The sequence below is a fragment of the Procambarus clarkii genome, chromosome 8, assembly GCF_040958095.1.
Source record: "Procambarus clarkii isolate CNS0578487 chromosome 8, FALCON_Pclarkii_2.0, whole genome shotgun sequence".
In the NCBI taxonomy this organism is placed as follows: domain Eukaryota; kingdom Metazoa; phylum Arthropoda; class Malacostraca; order Decapoda; family Cambaridae; genus Procambarus; species Procambarus clarkii.
The window spans coordinates 48993306-49018069 of record NC_091157.1 but is presented as its reverse complement, the minus strand read 5'-3'; the positions used below and the strand labels follow the sequence as shown (position 1 = coordinate 49018069).

Here is a 24764-nt window from a genome sequence, read left to right as displayed (position 1 = left end):
TTGCAATAAAACATTGGTATCTTCCCTAGCATGTTTAATATAACATTTATGTAGTAACTAAAAAAAGTTAACACAGAACCATACATACACTAATTAAAAAACATTACAAATATAGTACTGTATCAAACAGTTTCATTTTAGCTAATAAAGCTAGCTATTAAATTTTTTTCTTGAAGCTGATAATATAGTGGTAAGTTATGGAGAATGAGACAACACAGTATCATGAAGTTCAATAATATAGATATGTAGAGGGTTATTTATCTACATACACTGTATCACCCTATATGAGGTGTCACCTGCAGAGAGAGCAGATGACAACATGCCACTTCACCAGAAAAAGCCTCCAGAAAGTTAGTACAGCTTTACAAACAACCAGAGGGTTCACAGAAAATGAAGCCTCAAAAATCACCAAACAACTAAGTGGCACAAACCAGCCACACAGAACAAGGGGTTCATGCAAACGATCTCAAAACCCATTAGTACCTATTACTACCACTAAGTGGCCTGTCCCCGGCTCCCATCTGGTTTCCCTAGTCAGTTCTAAATCTGATGAAGAAACCCACAACAAACCAATGAGTTGAGGGAAAAGGGGGAGGGAAGAGGAGGCAGAGAACCACTGGGGCTCTCCTAGAAATTGGCATTTTATTGTATTCAACACTTGAGTATCTGGAGGGAGTCCCTTGTAGCTCCCTAAAGCTAATCACAGAAACAAATCCCCAAATACAGCAGAGAAGGTAAAACTCTGGGCAAGGTAAACAAGGGCAGCAGTAGTGGACACACCACACGGGGAATAAAATCTTGATTACATGCAGGCAGGTGTACCAAGAGCCAAGCCCACACAACAAGTCAAAAGCAAAGCACGCACATTCGACAGTAAAGCAAATGGCCCCCCCATTTGCTTTAATGGCCCCTTGAAGCATTGGGGCCTACCTATGAACTGGCGTGACCAGAAACACTAGAAGTTGGTGGTGACACCAACATCAAGAACAGAACTGACTAGCGGGCCAGCCAGAAGCCAGGGCAAGACTGCCTGGTGGTGGTAATCAGCATTACCACCACCAGGTTTTGAGTGTTGAGTTTGTTTGAGTGATTCCCGTGTTACGTGTGACTCGTTTATGGCAATTGTTTGGTAGATTTTCGAGTCTTCATTTTCTGTGAATTCTCCAGTTGTCTGTAAAGCTGTGCAGGCTATCTGGAGGCTTTTTCTGGTGAGGTGGCAGATTGCCACCTGCTCTCTGACTCTGTGAGGGAGGGACTAGGGTCTGGCTCGTGTCCCCGGCAGCACAAACCGAACTAGCCACTGCAGTTGTAATCATTAGGTATGAAGCAATCTCAGAAAGATAGCTTCAGGGAGCTGCAAGGGGCTTCCTTCAGAAATCACCCTACAATATGATTATACTCTACTAGACTCTGTTTTAATAGTTCTGTGTGTACAGCAGAAAGGGTTCAAATCTGTTGGGAATTTTAGTACAATGTATCTGCTTCATATGAACGGGGTTATGTGACCAAATGAGAACGGAATATATCAGCATATATTTAAATGTTAAATAAAGTGCAATACAGCACACCAACAAAAAGAATTAACTCCCCCCCCTTGCAACAGAACCCATGGACACCACACAAGAAACAAATATAATCTATTGAATATTCTGAGAGAATGACAACTAAAGCAGAAACGTTATGCAAATAAAAACGGCCTAAAATGAGCAGTTACCTCTCAAATGCAATAAAATGTTGTACTTTTTAACCATTTTAGAAGAGAAACATTGAAACACAGTACCAAATAATCATATACTGTACTCATTTATGTATCTTCCAAAGCAAGTAACAATTCTTACACATTTCTCCATCCAAATTTTGGCAATTTGTGTTTGCTGTTATTGTTAGCCCTTAAAGTGCAGTTATTGTCATATGTTGATTACCAGGATAACTTGGTTATCATCTTAGGGTGATTTTAGTTATCACCATCTGGTTTTTTATACAAATGTAAAAATGGTTATAATAGCCATGGAGAGTCCTGGTAGTACAGTTGGATCTGTTCTTGACTCACAATCGAGAATTCCGGGTTCGTATCCCAAGCAGGTCAGAAATGGTTGGGCACGTTTCCTATCACCTAATGCCTCTATCCGCCAGTAAACAGGTACCCAAGAGTTAGTCGGCTTGTTGTGGGGCTGCATCCTTGGGAGGGTCAGTAATACAAGCGGGGAAGGGGAGACTCGATATATGCCTAACATGTACTGCATGTATACACTGGCTGCCTGTCCCCTGACACAATGAATTTTACAGTATACTGTACTCCGCTTGTTGTACTTGCAGGGGTTGGGTTGAGGCGGGACTCTATGGTCCCGCCTCTCAACTGTATATCTTTATGAATCTAAATTAGTTAACCAAGAGTCCAAGATCCATGAAAGAAAATGCTCTTTTTTAATTCTAATTGACAGGCAGTCAGTGCATATATACATGTTAGGCTTATATCGAGGTCTCTCCAAGGGCGAACTACTGACCCTCCCCAGGATGCAACCCCACAACAAGCTGACTAACTCCTGTGTACCTATTTACTGCTAGGTGAACAGGACCCATTAGGTGATAGGAAACGTGCCCAACCATTTCTGTCGCACCCAGGACAGAAATTAACCTAACCTTTTGTGGTATGTTTTAATCCCCCTTTTTTGGGGGAGGGGGGGGGGGGAAGAGTGAGGACATGTTCTCCCACAAGGCACATACGTCTCCTAGATATTTTTCTTTTTCTCAGATTTTTGGCATATTCCCAAGATTCTGGTATAATCAGTGTATGTTCAAGACAGTGTCTAATGCCCAGTGGAAGAGTTGTGATTCTCATCCAGGCTTGCATTTTGTGACCTTATCTTTAAAGTACAAAATTAAGTTGGCTTTCTTTACATGTCTTCCCTTAGTGGGCACCAAAAGTAATTTTTCTTACAGTAGTAAATAGGTACCCTAAAGTTAAGACTGTTTTGGGTTGTATCCTGGGGAAGATCAGTAGATGGCACATGCAAACTTGATAAACCTAAATAGATTTCCTGTCCCCGGCTATAATAAATCATGGAAAACCGTAACATGGTAAAAAATATCAGGGTGAATATCAAATACAATATCTTATCTTTGAATATCAAAGGTAAGAGTAAAAACTTTTGTATTCATATTACGGTACCTGCCCACTATTCAGCACGATAAAAGCTTATTCATGAAGAAAATATTGAAAATATTAATTTAAACAAAATAAATAATTTCTGTTTCTCTGACTAGGCCTACAACATGCGATGGAAAGGCAGCACAATTTTTTTTACTAAATGTCAATTTATTTTGACTTTAAAATTCTTAATAATGTATTTTTAAATAAATACTCGGTATGTTTGTACGTCCAATATAAATACTGTACTGTATTGTTTACGTAACATAACTCGCTTAGACCTTCACAGAACAATTCATCCTTAACCTGGAAAGTTCTACCCACTTGTTTGTTTTTACCTTGAAAATTTGACACCACTCGCACTTTACAATCCTTCATTTAAATATTAACCTCTCACAGGTTTGCTAGCATGAAGCTTAAAGTTATGAACTAGTCAAGATGGAAAGCTATACTACAACACAACAATTCAAACAGGTCTACCTGCAGTACCAGATTTTCCAAATATTTTTAAGAAAGTTTTGTGAAAAATACCACAATTACCTATTATAATAGTTTAATGCTTCATAGGAATAGCTGATGCAATAGTCAACTAAATGCAAACAATATTAATTTAATTGTTAAACCATATATTTAGGTTTTTTAGTTACAGTATAATACACAAGTCCAGCTCCAACACACTATTCCATAAGTTCTACATATATAACCTGCATGTCACCTTCCACAACATGGACTACATGTCCAGCTTCTCCCACCTCTGTTATAAGTTGGGATGTATCACCAACATCCTCTGCTACAACTTGCACATCTACAGTTTGATCAATGGATCGATTGGGAACAACCTCAGAGGGGCCAGTGGTAGATTCTAGTACATCGGATGTAGCTGTTCTAAAGTATCGTCGAGTGCGATGGTGAAGACCATGAGCACGTGCTAAATGTGTAGTCAATTCTGAAGGGCGACTGAAAGCAGCTTCACACGAGGTACAGCCGTGTGGACGCTCCCCTGTATGTGTACGCCGGTGATAAGTTAAATCACCAGCCTTAAAATATGCACGACTGCAAAACTCGCATTTGTATCGCCGTTCATTCTGATGTGCGGCAGTATGGCGTAATAGCTCATGGCGTGTGATATAAGCTTTATTACATATGTGACAAATAAATCTAGCATAGTGCTCACGTAAATGATGTCTTTTTACATGCTCAGAAAGCTTTCCTTGATTGAAAAATGCTTGGCCACAAAAGGAGCATTCACTTTTATGTTCTCTGGTATGCTTTTCATTGATGTGAGAAGCAATCAAATACTTACTCAGTTGCTTTCCACAATGAATGCATTCTACCAACTCAGCATGGCGAGCTGCCTTATGCTGGCTCAGCTCTCTACCAGAATGAAATTTTTCTCCACATTTTGTACATCGTACATTACGTGCCAAGCCAAGTTGGTCTGGATGACGAACAAGAACATGTGTAAAAAGTGCATTAATAGATTTTGCTACATAGGAGCAATGCTGACACCTGAATGATGCAGTATCAACATGAACAGCATCACAGTGGCTTCGCAGATGATGAAACTTTGCAAACTGTTTTTCACATAAAGGACACTGTACTGCCCCTGTAGTATGCGTCTCTGTATGATCTAGTAATCCACCACTAGACTGAAATCTTAAAAAGCATATTTCACACTGAAAACTTGGTCGTTCTCCATGTACCCTCTGTAAATGACGTTTTAAGGCAACTGATGACTTGAGCTTTTTCTGACACAGATTGCACCACAGCTGACTTTGTTCATCTTCAAAAATATCAACTGAATTCTGTACTGAATCAGTCACTTCTGTTTTACCACTTTGATCTTCTGCTGAGAGCAGAGCAGCTTCTGCCTGGTGAGTTTCCATATGAGTGCAGTAATCTACTGAAGAAGAGAGAGTGAGTCTGCACACAACACAAGTAAATGCAGCTGGGATTTCAGAGTGGCTATGACGTAAATGCTTTTCAAAGGCAGAAACATCTGAAAAAGCAGAGGAACATGTAGGACAGAGTAGGCATGGTCCATGAATGCGCAGTACATGGCTACCAAGCTGACGGAAGGTTCGAAAGCGTGCATCACATAGTGCACAGGGACGTATTAATGTCTCAGGATGATATTCTGCAACATGCCGTTCAACATCTCCAAACGGTATAACACCACAGAGATCACATGGTCTGTAGCTAGCTGGGCGACGACGACGGAGACGGGAACCATCAGTAGGGCAGAACACAGTGATAGCATTACCAGATGCCCCTTGAGACCATTCTCTAGCAGGAGTGTTTGCTGCTAAGCCGATGGTGACCACATCCGCGCTCTCCTGCAACATACACACTGCCTCACTGCCATGACATACACCCCCAGCCAACCACAAAGGTCCTTTTAAGAATATATATTATATATATGCAGAAATGTCACAGCACATGACCAACATATATACAGTATATATATATATATATATATATATATATATATATATATATATATATATATATATATATATACATAGAGTATATATATTATATACATGTAAAGCAAAATAAAGCTACTCTATACTGTACAGGTATTTAAACAAATAAATCAGATTTTCAGTGTTTGCTGGTTGTGCAACTGAAAATGTTCAGACAGAACTACTTTCAAACAATGGCATAGTATTTATCAGAGGAGATAAATAATGCTAAAAGAGAAACCCTCGAAGTAGGAGTTACATACTGTACTACATATTAAACAACGAAGAATTTCATGGTGCTCAGATCACCTTAATTAATGCTGACAGTAGCTGGACTAAATGTCTGAATTATCTTAAGCTCCAGATTTTCAGTTAACATTTTATTTAGCAAGACGTACATTGTTAAACTTTCAGCTAATATTTTAGAAAGCAAGGTAAACATTGTTAAATATTAGATAGACTAACGACCAGCTGAAGTTGTTTGTAAGCCACAATTCAGAACACGATACGAAATAGTGTACCTCAGTAGGTTTCTGGAGCTTTTCCTAGTAAATATTTTTTGTGGGCTCCAAATAAGTTTGAGCAATAAAATATACGAGTGCTACATAATTTGTCATTAGCAATAATAAATCTAAAGGGCATTCCTTCATTGTTTCCAAAAAATGAACTAAACATAATCTAAGACTTTACCTACAATAACTTCACCATGCTAAGAAAATATTGCGCTGTAGTAAATTAAAATGGAAACTGCATACATTTAAGACTGAGGCAAACCTATATAACTGTCGTGAATTTATATTGAATTATGAATTAGATCCTTACAAAGTAAATGAAAACCTTTGTTTGCTTAAACAATAATACCAATATCAAAATAGTTGACAAATTCTAGGATAACTCTTTCGACCAATATCCTTCTAACTACCCCACCACTTATCTTCTCTTCTTTTGACATACTGTACTGTATTTTGATTTGTTTAACTTTGTGTAAGGAAACGAACAAAAGGCCTTACCCTGCACAGGACTGCGCAGGTCAGCACTACAAAACCTCTCCCTCTTTCAGTGTTTTTTATCCCTTTGTTAGTATCACTTGGATAAGTTTATAGGACTGAAATATATTATTTGCACACTGACTGTTTAGAGTATTTAAACGTTTTTGATGCAGCAACAGCTGACTTGCCATGCAGCACTCGGTATCGTCTCTTGTCTACTCTCTCACGTGGCAACACATTAAACTTTTGTAATTTATTTATTAAAGCTTCACTAGGTTGTAACACTCAGAGGAATCGAGTATTAAAGGTTCATGTTGGAACCTAGTCCTGGCTTTGTTACTATTGACTCTTCCCTTTCACAGTACATACTCAAATGCTCCATCCTTCTAAACAAACGTGACCTGACCTGAGAGAGATGAAAGCCTACTCCCTTTTTCTTACCCCTCTTTGCTTTATCTTACCTTCCTCTTATTCTTACCTCATCCTATTTTTCCTTCATTCCATTCTTACACTCATCCATTTGAATCTTTCACTCTGTTCTTGCATTTCACCTCACTTTCCATCCTTATTTATTTGCTCGTTCCTTCCTCTCTCCCTCACACATGACTTGATAATGGTCCAGGAGAGACAGAAAGGTCATTGTTTCTCCATCTTCTGATGTGTGGTTTGGTTATCTTACTGTTTAAACAATAGCACGTCTCTAGAACTCCCTCAAAGGACTTTCTCGACATGGCCTTTATAGCTCCAAATCCAAGGCTACACCCAACACAAAATCTGCACCTACAGTCATAACAGGTCATGCTTAAAGTCATTCCATGCTTGGAAGGCAAATCAAAACAAAGCAATCTGATCCAGGACCCACCTTACCTAGCATTTTACAGTATCCTACAGACACCTAAAATCCCTCATCCCAACTACATACACTAATTGCTTATGTGTACCAGTTTCAAGAAGCGGCGCACTGTATTAATATAATTTTTAAAACGTACATTAATGTCCTCAGATAAGACATCCACTAATTCAAGGTTTTAATGTGGGGAAAATAAATAAATGGTTGAAACAATGATTTTATGTGAACTCAGTTTAGCCCATACAACTTTGAAATATTTCAATCATATTACAACACAATATACAATATCTGAAGAGAAATATCACATACAGTATTTTATAGTACAAATATGTTTTATATATTATAAAAAACAAACTATACCAAATACTTCCAAGCCCAGCCATCTACAGTACTGTACTTAGGGCTACACTTAATAATCTACACAATCTTTCCAAGAAGTCATAACAACATGTGTCTCCTGTCCTTCCTCTTTTATAACCAGCTGTGCAATGCTTTGTGTTCCAGGCCATTCATTTGTTAAAACCATTTGTTGCTCCTCGCTTGTCTGAGGAACTTGAGCAACAGCCATACGAGTACCTTCCCATTCTTCAGACATAACGTGAGATTCTTCACTTTCTGCTGATAATATCACTTCCCATCCCTCAGGAATCATATCCCTTGCCCTATCTGCAGTCTGGGGATAACTTGACTCAGTAACAGGATCAATGGAATTTGCTTCAACTCCTGTGGTTGAAGGCAAGGTTGGATTTGCTTTCGAAAGATCTGTTCCTTTAACTTTAGAGTCATCCAAACCAACTTCTTCAGCATCCACAGTATGTACCAATGGGTTTGTCAGATCATCATATGAGACAACATGAATGATGTTGCCCACCTCCTTTCCCGGCATGCTAACAACAGTCTCCTCCAAATCTACAGCTAGTGTTGCTGAATTTAAACTACCTTTGACTAACATTTCTTTGGAAGGTGTGCTCTCAGTTTCAACCAATTGAGTAGGCCCTTGTGCAACAATATAGAGAGATGGATTTTCTTTTTCTATTACAGCTTGTAAAATGCCATGTTGTTTGGTATAGTCCTTCACACACAAAACACCATGTACCCGCTTCATGTGAGCACTCCATCCTACATAGTTTTTAAACTTGGCTTGACAGTCTTGACATACAAACATAACATTGGAATGTTTTTGCACGTGGTATCTGAGAGTAGATGATGATAAATACGTTTCCCCACAAATTTCACATCTATATGGCCTTTCACCGGTATGAGATTTCAAATGATATTTGAGCTCAGAATTGGTGAAAAAACTACGACCACATTGCTTACAAACCTTGTCTCTACCATATCCTATCTCTTCGTGAATTCTTCTAATGTGGTCGACAAGTGTATATTTTGAAACAAATGCTTTTTCACAAACCTTACATTTATGAGTTGTGTCACGAGAATGAGTCTTTAGATGTGATGCAAGAGAATATTTATTTGAAAGCACTTTGCCACACAAATCACAAGCACTTGACTTTGCAACTTTTTCTTTGTCATGCATTCTAAGGTGTCTTACAAGATTCCCTCTAACCATAAACTTCATTCCACATTCTGAACAGCTGTATTTGGCTTTGCGGCACTCCTCAGACTCTGGGTGTTCTTTACGTCTATGGCAGATCAAGTTCACTTGCTCACGAAATTCTTTGTTACAAAATTCACAAACTTTGTTAACTTTAACCTTGTGTACTTTTTCTTCGTGTATATTTAGTTGTTGAAGAGAGGCAAATTTAACGCAGCATTCATTACACTCGTAATCACCAAAATGGTGAGTGAGAATGTGGTATTGCAAAAGTGTATCTGAAGGGTATGTGCTCCTACAATGTTGACAATTTAATCTTTCACTTCTATGAGTTTTTTCATGGGCTATGAATAAAGAAGTTTTTTTGAACCTTTTCTGGCAAATACTACACACCAATGAACCTCTACTACCCCACATTAGACCATCGATTTGAACTTTACCCTTGTGAAATTCAACAATGTGTGTTATAAACTTTAATCTAAGTTCAAATGTTTTTGCGCACACAGGGCAAGAATATTTTGCATGATGTTTTGCTGCATGAATCAACTTTTTATGATTAGAAAGTTCATCAACAGTGCCAAACTTAATACCACAATCATTGCAAGAGTACTCTCCTGTTCTGTGAGATATTTGATGAATGTTAAAGATATGAGAATCAACAAATTTAGAGGAGCATATATCGCACGATATCAAATACTCTGGATGTTGTTCTTGAAGATGTTTAGGCAAAGTAAATCTAGAAGATGAATACTGACAAAATGGACAAGGATGTTGGTGGTGTTCATGGCTATCCAAATGGCTCATTAGTTGTAAAACAGGAACTTCTTCCTCACAGTAGATGCAAGTCTTTGTTTTCACTGTTCCTGACCGGCCAAGACGACCCTCCCCAGCTGCTTCATCTCTACTGTCTTCCATTTCAGCAATATAATCAGCAGCATCCAACTCCTGTAAAGGAGACAGGTCTTTGTAGACTCACTATGATGCACAGTGAAGCAAAGATGAATACTAGTGATAATCAGGTCCAGTATTTCTCAGAAATAATCAAGTTCTTCAGTACAGGTACCAGTCTATACAAGTTCTAAGCAACATCTAGATTCACTTATAAACAAAACTGTTATCTTTTAATAACTAATGATGATGTATGTACACTGTCCACCTTAAGAACACACATTCTAGATTCTTGGTTATTATTTGGTATATTCTTCAACTTTAATTATGCTAATAACTTGCTCCTCATGCTTAAGATCTTCTTCATTCATCTCGTAAACATACGTGACTTTTTCATGTTGGATGTCTGAAGTAGCAGATACATCCATAGCTGGACCCTCTAGGACCATCATCTCAACACCATCAGGTATTATCACCTGCACTGGTGGCTCCTCCTCTTCTACACGGTAGAGTGTGATATTTTCAGAGCCATCTTCATCAGTCACATTTTCTATTTTTCCTGTTACAACCCTATTGTCTTGGTTTGTTACGACTTCCATGTGCAAAAGTTCCCTTGCTCTCTCTAATCCATAACGAGAACAAAGATCCATGAACTGCCCTGGGTGTACTACCTTGTGAACCCTTCGTAAGTGATTCTTTGTGTCAACATCCCGTCGGAACATTTGAGTACATAATGGACACTCTGAATCCCTTGTAGTTTTGTGGGTAGCTCTGTGATACCGCATGCGAGACAGGGTGTAGAAGGCTTCACCACAAACATCACACTTAAAGTTTCGTTCATTGGTATGTGTCTTGTGATGTAGAGTCAGTTCCCACTCCTGAAGATAAACTTTTCCACACAACTTGCACTTGTACTGGTAGTCACTACGGTCACTATGAACACGTTTTATGTGCATCTGAAGTAAATGCTTTGCAAAGAACTCCTTGTTGCAATGAGGGCAGAGAAAGGAGTGCTCTTTTGTATGGACCATATTGATATGAATTTCTAATGAAGCTTTTGAACTTAATTTTCTTAAACAATAACTACACTGATAAGCCCTGACATGTGTAAACATATGTCGTTTTAGCCCTAATTTTGAAGGATATTTTTCGCCACAAACTTTACACGTCTCAGTACAGTCCAAATTGTCTCTGTGTTCCATTTCCTTGTGGGTTTTTAAGGAAGTAGGACTACTGAAAAAACGGTTACATTCATCACACATTAACACTTTCTTTTGTCCATGAACATAGTACATATGATCAACAAGGTGAGATTCTGTTCCAAACTTGACACCACATCGCATACATTCATAAGATCCTTCTATGTGTGTTTTCAAATGACTCTCCAAAAAAGTTAATTTGGTGAATCTTCGACAACAAACCTTGCACTCGTGAGGAAATAAGTGAATGTGCTCATTATATTTGTGAGTTTGATAAGCTATCATATTTTTGCATAAATTACCACATTCCTTACATATAACACTGTTAGGTGGAACTTTATCTTTGCAAATACTATGTATCTTTCTTTTCCCTCTTTTGTGTTTCTGTTCCATATGAAATTGCAGTTGCTCTTCATTTATAAATGTAGCATTACAACGTGGACATGTATTAGCAGTATCTGGATGAAATTCCTTCAAATGCTTTATTAACTGAGTCGCAGTAGGAAAACCAACAGCACAGTTATCACAGACATGGTTAATAGGGGTATGATTAATGAGATGAGAATCAAGGTCATATCTTTTGTCAAACACCAGAGGGCAATGCGGACATTTTACACCACTGAGTTCCACGTGAGCTTCAGCACAATGAATTTTGTACAATGGCTCATTATTGAACAGCTCACCACATTCCGAGCATGATAAAGGCTCATCGAGATACACCTGGGTGTCAAGATTTCTGGCACGTGTACGTCGTTTGGGTCTTATAACCTGATAATCTTGGTGCGAATACTTTAACTTAATTGGCCGTTTTCCCTCTTGTCTCACTAAGTGTTTCTCCTCTACCCCTCCCTCGTTCCTCCCCTCAACGTTAATCTCAAGATGTGCAGTCTCCTCCTGGAACAAGAAGAAACTGCACTTAATCACATCTTCCTACTTTTTCACAATTTCTATATCTCACCATTATTTGGTACATCACAACTGAGTTAAGTTTATAATATGAAGATGCCCAAGTTACACATTTTAAAACATCACAAAGAGCAAATAACAGTTATGTAAGCAAAAAATAAATAGCATCTTTACTACACGAGAATGGTGAGTTTTTGTTCATGGCAGGAGCTGGGATTGAGGATATTGTCACTGTAATGGTTGGTAATGGTAATGTAAACCATAACGTAATGGTAATCATGGTTGGTAACAGAAACAATCCATTACATACCATGGTGCCAGAGGCAACCAAAAAACAAAAAATTAATTTTTTTGCCAAGCATAGGGGAGCAATGGACCCAATTCAGGCCACCAAGAAAACCTGATCAAATGAGGTATTTTGCTTAGAATAGGAATGGCAACATATGGTTTCCATGGGAAACTGAGATCAACTACTAGCTGGACGAATATTGTACAAATCATGAAATTACATTCATAACCTGAAAATTGTTATGGCAAGCATATGTATATGCTGGGAAAGACAAGGACGTAAATATTATTGTTAAAATCAGACAATTGTGAACAAAATGAAATCGAAATACTGTACGGTATAATAATACTGGGCATTCAGCTCAATAAAGGAAGCTAAACTTTATAGAAGAAATATTTTCTTTCCTCATCTTTTTTGTTTAATACAAACCTGAAAATTTTGTATGTTAAGGCAGGAGTTTCACAATTTTAGATTTTAGGGATTTCATGCATAATGATTATCTCCCAAACATATTTATAACGCTGACAAGCTCATACTATCCCAAGATCTACATGTAAATGTACGCAATTAAGACAGAAATGGCAATACAAATGTCAAGCATAAGTTTTTTTTACTGAAGGTGAAAGACCACTAAGTGCTGGCCTCAGAAAACACCAAAGTGGTCTTATTTCTTGATAAAAGTCACTCATATATACATGTGAGTGGCAAATTCAAATTCATTGAATTCATAAATGTCTGTCTAGTACAGTTATAGTTTGGTTAATTAAGACAAGTTTACAGCTTTTATCAAGTCTAAAGGGCAGTATGAATCCAGAAATTATTTTGAACATAAAACTCCTTATTACAGATATGGGTTTACTGGATGGCTCTTTGCATAGAAAGATAACATTAAGGAATTCACAAAAACCTTCAATATAAAGTCAACCATGTGAAGTAGTGTACATGCTTGGAATATGGTCAAGAAATGACCTTAAAGCATGGCTGTATGAAACTACTTTGAAGCTGGTCTCTTTGAGACAACGTTGATGACTTTTGAAGTTCTGATGCAAAGAAAATCAGTGATGAAACAAGTCAAGAACTCCTTGAAAATATTAATGGAATAATATCTGCATAACTCAGGAAATCCACAGTAATTTGCAAGACTCTGAGGGCTCTACAGAGGAGGATCAAATAACTAAAGAAAGCATGGAGGAGCTAGACAAGAACTTCTGAAGCAATTTGAATGTTCATGGAGCAAAGAATTTACTTCAATACCCTGTGTATAATGAAATTTTGCAATCTATACCAATATCTGTTAAAAATTCAAAAGTGTGTTTGAAACAATTATCAAAAAAACAATGAACATGTCTGCCAAGAGAGCTCAAATTCAAGTCCACATAACCCTGGACCCTTAGCATCACAGCCTGAAGTCTCAACTTCCTCCTCCTTCCTTAATTACCACCACCACTCATCTAGCCCATCATAACAAGATTGTATATAAAGGAACACATGAATCATAGGGCGTGTACATTAGGCTGTACTCAACAATATTCCTGTTTTCCGGTGTTTAGTGAACCCGTAAAATATTTTGTTGCATTTCCAGATGTAAAATTAATATTCTTTTCATGCAGTAACCTACTGTATGTTCATACATACAACTAATTTGACGTGTGCAATTGCATTCAGTCCTGAGCTATTCGAACAGCACGATAGTGAGCATATAAACAAAAACAATGATACACAACTGCACATGTAATAAAGCACGAAAAATACAATAGCATACTTACATTTGACAACCCTGACATTTACACCAGCTGATGACACACATTAATGCATCACAGGCTCAGTCATTTGCATCCAAACAATCTCTACATATAGTGTATATATTTGTGGCCTATCCTTTCTGGTCTTTCTGTGGAACTGGTCTTTCATTGTACATTTTATACATACCAGTACTGTAATTATTACCTTGTGAAAATGCCATTACTGAAAGCTAACAATTTATTAGTATCACCATACAAAAACATTTCAGTTTTCTTGTGGTAAAGAGAGACTGCAGTCGAGACCATCAATGTTATGCTTGTACAGTAATGTAAAATTGTTGGATTGAAAACTACAAAGAAACAAACACATGAGAATAAAGCTTGCAATAAGTATTTCCTGGGAAGATCATCCAATTGTACTGCCCCATCCTACACCCCTGGATATACATATCTAGTGACCCTGAGTGGAACAAGTAACAACCAGCCTTAAACCATAAAGTAGACAAACATTTTATAGAACTAAAACTACACTTGTAAAACCGACTTCACAAAACCTTAACCTCGGCATTTCTCAACCACGGCTAGGTGGAACCTCCTCAAGGTAGTGACAAATAGGCCAATTCCAATATATAAATGTATTTTTCGAGTCATTTTTGTGTAATTTTTCTCATTTAACTAGCATCTAGAGCAAAGACAAAAACCCTGTCCTTTCAGGTGTCAATGGATACCATGTGTGTTTAGATAAAGTACGATCAAGAATTATTTTAAGTTATGCCGTAGGTCGGCGTTCAATCCCCGACTGTCCAAGTGGTTGGGCACCATTCCTTTCCCCCGTCCCATCCCAAATATCCTGACCGCATCCAAGTGCTATATAGTTGTAATGGCTTGGCACTTTCCCTGATAATTCCCTTCCCCCTTCCCCCTCCCATTGAGAATGCCTGCTTTAAGCAAACTAATCAATTTAATGATGTCACTTTGAAAGAATAATCTGACCAGTGTTTGTTAGTGTGGCAGGGTTAAGTCTTCTCTATCACAGCATTCAAATCATACAATTTATCTTAAGATTGCCCTAATATACATAAACTTTTACAAAACACAACAGCAACATCTGTTTTGAATTAATTTTCACTTGGTATCGATACAGTCATTGGACTGATTAATACGTTGCAACAAACAATACAGAAAAATAAAATAGTTCTTATGCAGAAGCATGTTCATGAAATTTGTTCTGATGTTCCTTTAATTTATCCCCCCTAGGGAATGTCTGTCCACACTTCTCGCATACGAATGGCTTCTCACCCGTATGAAGGCGTACATGGCGACGCAAGTTATTCCTTTTCAGAAAAGCCTGCCCACAAATATCACATATATGCTTTCTGTCATCTACATGAATTTTAATATGAGCTTTCAGGCTTCTATTTAACTTAAATTTTTTCTGACAAATTTCACAGACAAAATTTCTTTCAGCTTCATGAAGCCTCTTGTGCTGCCAGAAAGTACCAGTATTTCCAAACGTTTTACCACAATCTTTGCAAATATATGGACGATCACCCGTATGAACATTCATATGATCATTTAAAGTTTCAATTTTATTAAAACCTTTATTGCACTCGGAACAATAATGCCTGTATTGGCCTGTATGCTTAGACCTGTGATCCTCAAGAGCTTGTTTGTTTTCATATCCCATTCCACAAACCTCACAAATACAAGCATACGACCCTTCATGTTTGTTTTCATGTGTAAGCCATTTTTGTTTTCCTATAAATTTCATTAAACAGTGTTTACAAGTGTAACGATCACCATCATGTTTGAGAAGATGGTCTTTCAAGGAATGTCTTTGACGAAAACTAGTCCCACATTTATCACAAATATACGGCCTAGCATTACTATGCAATTTTGTATGTTTATTCATATTACTGCGATTTCTGAAAGTTTTATTACATATCGGGCACTCGTACATTTTAATACTGCACATCTTGTCTGGAGCTTCAGAAAAATTTAAGTCAACATTAACATTTTGTTTGACACACTTTTCAAATTTAAGAGGATTCTGAACTTCCCCATCAGAGCTATTTCTAATGCTATTTTCATTTAATTCTAGATTTATTTCCATCTGTTTATGTACCAATACATGACTTTTCAAGGAGGAGACATTAAACATTTCCACTGATTTTACACCAGCTAATGTTAATGGTGTTACTGTACTAAACTGTTCATCCACTGCTCCCTCTTTCACCTTATCTCCAGTAGTTCTGTTGATTTTAGAGACACTGGCAGCATCAAGACTTCCCTGGAAGATGGAGAAGGACCTATGACAAGTTGACAATGTCCTCCATCTTTCAGATCTCCTCATAATCTTGTTTATTTGCTAATAGGCATAACAGATGTCTGTATTCCAAGAACTAATAGCAAAGATATGTAGGAAATTAGCAACAAGTTGTGTTTAATTTAAGGGATGAAGAAAATATATACACTAGATGGTACTCTCTAACTCATCTTTCAATAAGGAAAAGTACTGAACATTCTTTACATAAATGTTTGCATTTTTTGGCCTCGGTTGTAGATTACTCGTGAAATGTCCAAGATTTTTCTGGTTCTACAAAAAAATTTTGTACCTTAAGAATGTTTGTTATCTTTTTCAACTACAAAGATCAAGCTGACTGGTGTTAAATAGAAAATGCCATCTACAATGTTTACTGTCAAGTGACAACTTGCTGTTGGTGTCCAATACAGTATCTATCTCGAGGCAAACCAACAAAATCACTAGAGAAAGGAGGGAGAAGGAGCATGTTCCTAAAAATTATATCCCGTACATAGATGTGATCTAACATAGATGGAGTGAGATAAAAAATACTGGAGCTAAACAATATAATATAGCTGAAGAGGCCAGACATTGTTGCAATAACAGAAACAAAACTCAAAGATGATATTTAAACGAATTCATGTTCCCGATTGGCTACTTAATATGGAGATGGGACAGAAAAATTAGGAAATGTGGAGGCATTGCTGTGCTGGTGAAAGAACACCTAAAGGTAAATGAAATAATGATTGCCAATCCATGAGAGGTTGACATAATAACACTGGAGTTTTGTAATCAATATGATAAACTAATAATCATAAATGCTTATAGTCCACTTGTATGCAACAATTCAGTTCTTACACGGGTAATGTTCATTGTCTACATAAACGACCTACCAGAAGGAATACAGAATTATATAAACATGTTTGATGATGTTAAGATACTAGGGTAGATAAAAAACTTGGATGATTGTCATGCCTTTCAAGAAGACATGGCCAGTGTAAGAATATGGAGAATCACTTTGCAAATGGAATTTAATGTGAATAAATGCCATATTATGAAATGTGGAATAGGAGAAAATAAACCACACACACACAACCTGCAAATTATGTGAAAAAGCTTTAAAAAATTATGATACAAATCTAGGTGTACTGTAGTTCTGGACAGAAAACTGTCACCCGAGGATCTCATAAAGAACATTGTGCGAGGAGCCTATGCATGCTTTTCAATTACAGGATTGCATTTAAATACATGTATGTGAAAGACTGTACTTAAGAAATTATTCACGGCCTTTGTGAGACAAAAGTTGGGATATGCAGCAGTTGTATGGTGCTCATATCTTAAGAAGCACATCAAAAGGAAAAGATGCAAAGACATGCAATTAAATGGCTTCTGGAACTGAAAGACAAGAGCTACGAGGAGAGGTTAGAGGCATTAAATATGCCAAAACTAGACAGACAAAAAAAGAGGCTAATTGATCACTATGTACAAAATAGTCACGGGAATCGACAAAACTAATAAGGAAGAATTCTTTAAGCCTGGACTTCTAGAACAAGAGGTCATAGATTTAAGCTAACTAAACAAAGCTGCTGAAGAAACATAAGAAAATTCACTTTTGCAAACAGAGTGGTAGATGGTTGGAACAAATTAAGTGAGGTGGTTGTGAAGGCCAAAATCATCAGTAGTTTCCAAGCATTATACGACAGTGTTGGGAAGACGAGACACCATGAGCAGTGTTCTCGCCCTGTAACTACACTTGGGTAATTACATATTTTTCTTGTCATTAATATTTTATTGAAAATGTAAGGTTGAATTTAGTACAGTACAAGATAAAACTCACATTTATGTATTTGTGTATTTTAAGTAAAGATTTGAACTACAGTACTGTACAGTCTTTCACACTATCCGGAGTGCATTATCAAGGTCTGAGCATATGGTTAGGATGAGACTTGCATCTCAACGACGAATCAATTACATTGCAGTCTTTGATTAGGCACTGGGATACAAGTCTCATCCTAACCATATACCCAGACCTTGATAATTCACTCAGGAGAGTGCAAAAAACTTGGTGTAGTTCAAACCTTTGCATAAAATACACAAACACTTGTACTAGTTGGATCTAGTACTGTGACTAATCTTAATTTCATGCTCTCACGTATAACATACAGTATAATATTTCTGGCATTCTCTGCAATCTTATGTAATTTACATAGTCCACAGAATTATTTGTTATTTTAATATAAGAAATTTAAAATAATTTTTACACACAATTAGCTCTGCAAAATTATCCTGCATCCAAGCTAGCATTACTTTTATATTATTATTAAATTTCTTGGGATACTGTCAAATTTTAATGCAATTTAATTTCTGTCTGCTTTACATCTCCTGAACAGTGCTTACCTATCAATTCAAACAAGTTGCATTTGAGGTCAACTTTGCAATGACTACATACTACTAGCTCTGTCCTCTTGGTTGCTTATGCAATGTATGACATACTACACAATTTCTTCTCATACACCACTGACCAAATTCATTATCAATTTACTTGTCATAATGCATTGAACTTCTTTAATTAATAGAAGGTAGGAGCAAGCATTTCATGTTGGTGATTTCTATCAGTAATGCATGATTTTTCCCAATATCAAGTACCAGTCCCCCCCACAGTTTTCCTAAAACACTCTGTGCCGAGTAAAACACACACATTATCGTATTTGCAGTATCTTCATTAACCCAACTTTGTTACTTTGGATTTTTGTTTAGCTCACATTAAAATTACAGCTGTACAGCATTAATAAGTAATAACATTATTGGTTAACACACCAATTATGGAAAAAATGACATGTTTTGGGAGCGGGTAACCATAAATATATTTGGTCTTACAGAGTTGAAAACTACAGCAGCAGCTGTTAGTCTTCAGTCTAATGATAAACTGTTTATGACATGCATAAATAATAATGAAAAATTTAGTCACTGTGCAGTGCTCCCATTTTTTACTTTCAAATCATACAACACTACCAGTACTGTTAAGAGTAGATGGATATTGTTTTGTTTTACAATGAATACAATGAGCATTATTCAATTAGTGTTTAATTATATCACTAGCAGTCATTGCAAGATTCTGTACCATACTTAATTTTGAGAACATTTCATCTACTAACAGTAACTGTTAATGCACATTACAGAAAGAAAATTCCTTACTTTGGGTTTGGCTGCATCTTTCCGAGGACGTCCTCTCTTTCTTTTTGTTGGTCCACTTGATTCTTTAAAAAAAAAAAAAAAAAAAAAAGTTATTAGGCAATTATATTATGTTATCCAAGCAAAACAGAGAGTACATCACAATAATGTGGCTGAAAATTAATCACCCAACCTACACATATGGAAAAGCCGAGGTGACTATGTTTCAGTTCATTCTGGACTATTTAAGTCATGTCCAATATATTTCCCATCAAAATGCAAGAGGAGATTTAGAAAATCACTCGCACTCTCATCCCCCTATAACATTACCCCTTCACAAAAACACATTATAAAGAACAATATAAAGAACAATATAATATAAACACATTATAATGACTTTTCTGTGAACTCCTAAACACACTGAAGATCGACAACCCAAACAAATTCTTCACGATCATAACACCACCACCCTCGACTCATATCTCAGATATCACCCTAACCCCTCTGGACTTTGAAGTATCCTAAGACAGCTCAGTTAGATCATACACCTGAGTGTGTAATGCAAGCTAAAGTACAAAAGACATTAAATAAGAAAATCATATGCTTTCCATATCAGATAGATTTAGTATGGAGAATAGATAGGTGATAAATTTTAAAAAATCCGAATTTCATGAAATGCTTTGCTTTTTATTTGAAATATGGAAGATACTCAAAAGTAAACAATAGATTTTAAATTTTTGAACGTGTAATTTTTCAAGAAATGGTCAATCTCGCATTTTCATGAAATTGATTATGATTAAAACAGAATTTGAGATGCTACAACTTGGCCAACTTCAAGACACAAAGAGAGAACAAGTTACCAGATACAGGTAATCAACCTTAGTAATTTATATGGAATATTGTTTTAATGTCAGCAAGTGACCCAACACTGGCTTGTAATCCCAAGGAAGTAAAGAGTTGACTAGGTAACCTGACACTAGATTATTATGTATTTGAACATTATAACACTGTTGAAAATATTACAAAAATATAGTATAATATATGCAGGCAAGGAGTCACAATAACATGGCTGAAGTATGTCGACCAGACCACACACTAGAAAGTGAAGGGATGACAACGTTTCGGTCCGTCCTGAACTATTCTCAAGTCGATTAGTATAATAAAATACACATTCATATACTGTACTAATGAGACTTCCTTAGAAATGTGCGACATCATGCCCTGGCTGCTTACTAACATTGAGGTAGCCAGTATCTTGAATGCCGTGTCCATTCACTGATAAGCTTCTTATAATTCATTCCACGGGTTTTCCCAAAAAACATATTACATGCAATTTTCATAACAAAAAATGAAGCTAAATTGGCTGAGGGGAGATGATTCAAACCTAAATTAAGAAAAAATAATAAGGAAAACTTAAGATGAACTATACCAGCATCAACTGCCTCCCTCTTTATTCTGGGCTTCTTAAATTCTGGCTCCCATTCTTCATCCTGAGTACTGCGATCTTCTCGGTGGTCATTTTCTTCCTCCATCAAGTCTTCTACTCGAGGTTCAAAATTTTCATCCATCTCTAACCCAAGAACTTGTTCATCTTCATCTTCTGGCTCAACCTATGAGTACAATAGAATCATCAATTTTCAATGGTTGTATCCACTTTTAATACCAATAATTAAAATTAAATCAATACTGCAAGCTTTAAATCAAAATGATAAGGCTTTCAATAAATGACATAGTAATCTTGCAAAAAAATAAATAATAAAAAGCATGACATGAGGTATACATGTCTACTAAAAATAAAGATCCACACCTTAGGGAACACATAATCAGTTTTCTTGGCTGTTGCAGGTTTTCTTCTTCTAGCTCGTCCTCCATAGACTGCAACAGTTTCCTGGTACTTGTTGACTATCTCCTCTTTTGTATCACGAATTTCCACCTCCAATGAGTCTACTCGGTCAAGGAGGCCAAAGCACCGGTGACACATGATATCACTGTGAGCCTGAGTGAAACAAAAAGTATAAATGAAATAAGTAACACTAAATAATCTAAATATTGTTTACTCTTATGCTTTTATACAGTACAGTACCTACTTTGAAATAATCATATCATTAACTAAAAAATTCTCTATAACAATGATATTCATTTACCTTTTATGCAGTGCTACACAAAAATAGTATCAAGTGCAATGAAATGCCAGTTCTGGACCGTACCCGATAAGCACTTGCGAAACAAGTGCTTCGCAAGCACTTTGGCCTGGGTTTATATCCTGGCCGGGGAGGATCGACTGGGTGCCAATCCTTAACTGTAGCCTCTGTTCACCCAGCAGTGAATAGGTTCCTGGTTGTTAAACAATTTGGTGGGTCGTATTCCAGGGAAAATTTGGATTAAGAACCTGCCCCAAATGCTGTGTGTGCTAGTGGCTTTACAAGAATGTAAGAACTCTGTTCTCGTTCTTCTTGTTGAAAAAATAAAAACTAAATAAACCAAGAGTACTCCAATCATTTAACACAATGAATGCATAGGTTGAAATACAGGAATGGTGAGAGTAATAAGAGACAAAACAAACTCACCTTACGTGATGTAAGTTTTTGCCCGATCAGAGAGCCAAGAAAGACTGACATTTTTCTCTGAGTGGTCGTCGTCTGTGTTTTGAATACAAGAACTGGCTCTGTCGACTCTTCTGATGGTAGATCTACATTACATATTAAACAGTGTTGTCCCACAGACTCATCTGGCTCTTCTCCATCTTCTTCATCCACTCCCTCCCCCTCATCAATTATCTGTGAGGTTTTTGTCACATGTATAGAGTTTTGTTCACTAGTTTCTTCCTCAGGATTAGAAATATTTGATATCACAGGTAACTCATGTGTTCCCATGTGTGTTTCAGTCACAGTCTGTAAAATGTTCTTTGCACCATGTTCAACACTAATACTAGCATGTCCGTCACCAGGAACCACCAAAAGAGTACTGGTGCCATGGCGATCATCTTGGGTTTCCACTGAAGTCACCAAGGAAGAGTCCAGATCAGTGGCTTCCAAGGCGGAAGGATCCATGATCGTAATTGTAATGGCTTGGGGAGTATCGTGGGAGGACTCCCCAACCTCATCAATAATCTTTTTATCAGATGCCATGGTTTCTCACATACAGTTACTGAAAAAAATAAAAACTGTTAGTGATTTCAACATTGAAGGATTCAGACAACTGAACTATATACATTAAAAGTGTGGATAATTGCATGGATAATTAACTCTTAAACATTCAGTGTATGGTGCATGTGTGGGTATGGATTATACCTAAGGATTATCACTTTGATATAAAGTTTGCAGCATACAGTACCAACATTTCATGAAAAAATTATCTTTTATCATTACTGGTCAGACTAGACATTGTAAGGAAATTGAGAGATTTATTGTCTACGGAAGGAGAAGGGTCCTTGTAATTTCCATTTGCTGCAGTTCAATCATCAAATTTTCATTGGACAGTGTTTTTATCAGCTCTTATTGTATTGACAATAAGCAATTTTGTTATTCATTATAATCCTACGAGTGTTCTGAAATTATTCAGTCTTTATCATCATTATGTTTCATGCTACTTTAGAAAACGGGTTGTACAATGGGAAATGCACAGTGCTTTCTCAGGCCTAATTTAAGATTCATCCGAATAGCAAATCCAAAGCTTAAGTACATACAACAATACAGTACATGTTGTAAATGCATTTTCATTATTTATTTGACAAGCAGTACAACTCCATCATTCCAGGTAAATAATATGCTGTTTTTGTCCCAAAAATATTGTTTTCATGGTGATTTTTAGTGGTTCAGGAACATATCCCCCATTTATAGCTATGCTCCTGAGAGAAATCTCTATCCACATTCTGAACAAATGCTTTACAAACACCTTTTCAGAATGTAACCCACTCGTAGTTAGCAGACTCCCAGTAAACAAAGCAGGGGGGTTCTTAAATTGGAGTACATATATCCCTGGCACTCCCTAATGTGTATTATATAGCCCAAGGTTGCTCTAGTGCATATAAATAATGTGTTCCAAAGTTGATCTATTGATTATATCATACATTAAGTTCACTTAAAACACAGGAATAACCTTGGAACATATAAACACTAGAGAGAGAGCACCGGGGATACACATCCCATAGTCTTAAGAACTCCTGATATAAAAGCCAACATTACAAGCAACTAACGTCTTAGCAATCCTTAAATTTGACATGTACGGTATCCCTCAACACAAGACCCGCTACCATAGCCGTTGCTTACACGTTCATGCAGTAGGGAGTGTGGCAAGTGAGGCTCCGTGTCCCGGGTGGAGGCATATTAAGAGATCATCGAGTACAGGCACAGCAGCCACCGCTCCTCTCCACTGACGCCATTTTCCACCACAACAATGGCGTCCGTTCGATTCTGAATCAGTGTTTACATGTTGGCCTTTGACGTCATGATGACTACACTATATGTTATGATTTAATACAGTTATCTGTCTAATTGATCTTTATTTTTTCCGCAATATTTTTAAATTATGCACCAAAACAAATATATATTTATTTTCAATCATTCAAACTTCCGTTAACATTATTATCTTATCAGGAGTGCCACCCTCACCATCCTTTCAATTACCAACATCTGAATACTTTATTATATATATATATATATATATATATATATATATATATATATATATATATATATATATATATATATATATATATATATATATATATATATGTCGTACCTAGTAGCCAGAACGCACTTCTCAGCCTACTATGCAAGGCCCGATTTGCCTAATAAGCCAAGTTTTCATGAATTAATTGTTTTTCGACTACCTAACCTAACCTAACTTTTTCGGCTACCTAACCTAACCTAGCCTAACCTATAAAGATAGGTTAGGTTAGGTTAGGTACGGTTGGTTAGGTTCGGTCATATATCTATGTTAATTTTAACTCCAATAAAAAAAAATTGACCTCATACATAATGAAATGGGTAGCTTTATTATTTCATAAGAAATAAATTAGAGAAAATATATTTATATATGACAATGTCAGACCACGGAGGAAAAATGAAACAGGAAATTTCCTTAAGTACTTTCGTATATTAAATACATCTTCAGAAGGTCACCTTCTGAAGGACCTTCTGAAGATGTATTTAATATACGAAAGTACTTAAGGAAATTTCCTGTTTCATTTTTCCTCCGTGGTCTGACATTGTCACATTCTTAATCACGTGTTTATTTTCGTGATATACACACATATTTA

General features: G+C 36.8%; 1 protein-coding gene across 5 annotated transcripts in view; it reads right to left on the bottom strand.

Moving 5' to 3' along the window:
* Nucleotides 1-23930, bottom strand: part of LOC123759676 (zinc finger protein 271) — a 36791-nt gene extending 12861 nt beyond the window's left edge. Inside the window, exons 1-6 of one of the 5 annotated variants that reach the window (XM_045744885.2) lie at nt 23773-23913; nt 22072-22651; nt 21312-21500; nt 20934-21114; nt 19529-19590; nt 3758-5484 (exon numbers count right to left, since the gene is read on the bottom strand). In XM_045744885.2, the coding sequence (XP_045600841.1) occupies nt 3826-5484; nt 19529-19590; nt 20934-21114; nt 21312-21500; nt 22072-22632 (2652 nt within the window). In that variant the 5' untranslated portion in view covers nt 22633-22651; nt 23773-23913 and the 3' untranslated portion in view covers nt 3758-3825. The other 4 variants (XM_069318189.1, XM_045744884.2, XM_045744882.2 and 1 more) reach the window with 4 other exon arrangements.
* Between the last annotated feature and the right edge of the window lie 834 nt (nt 23931-24764).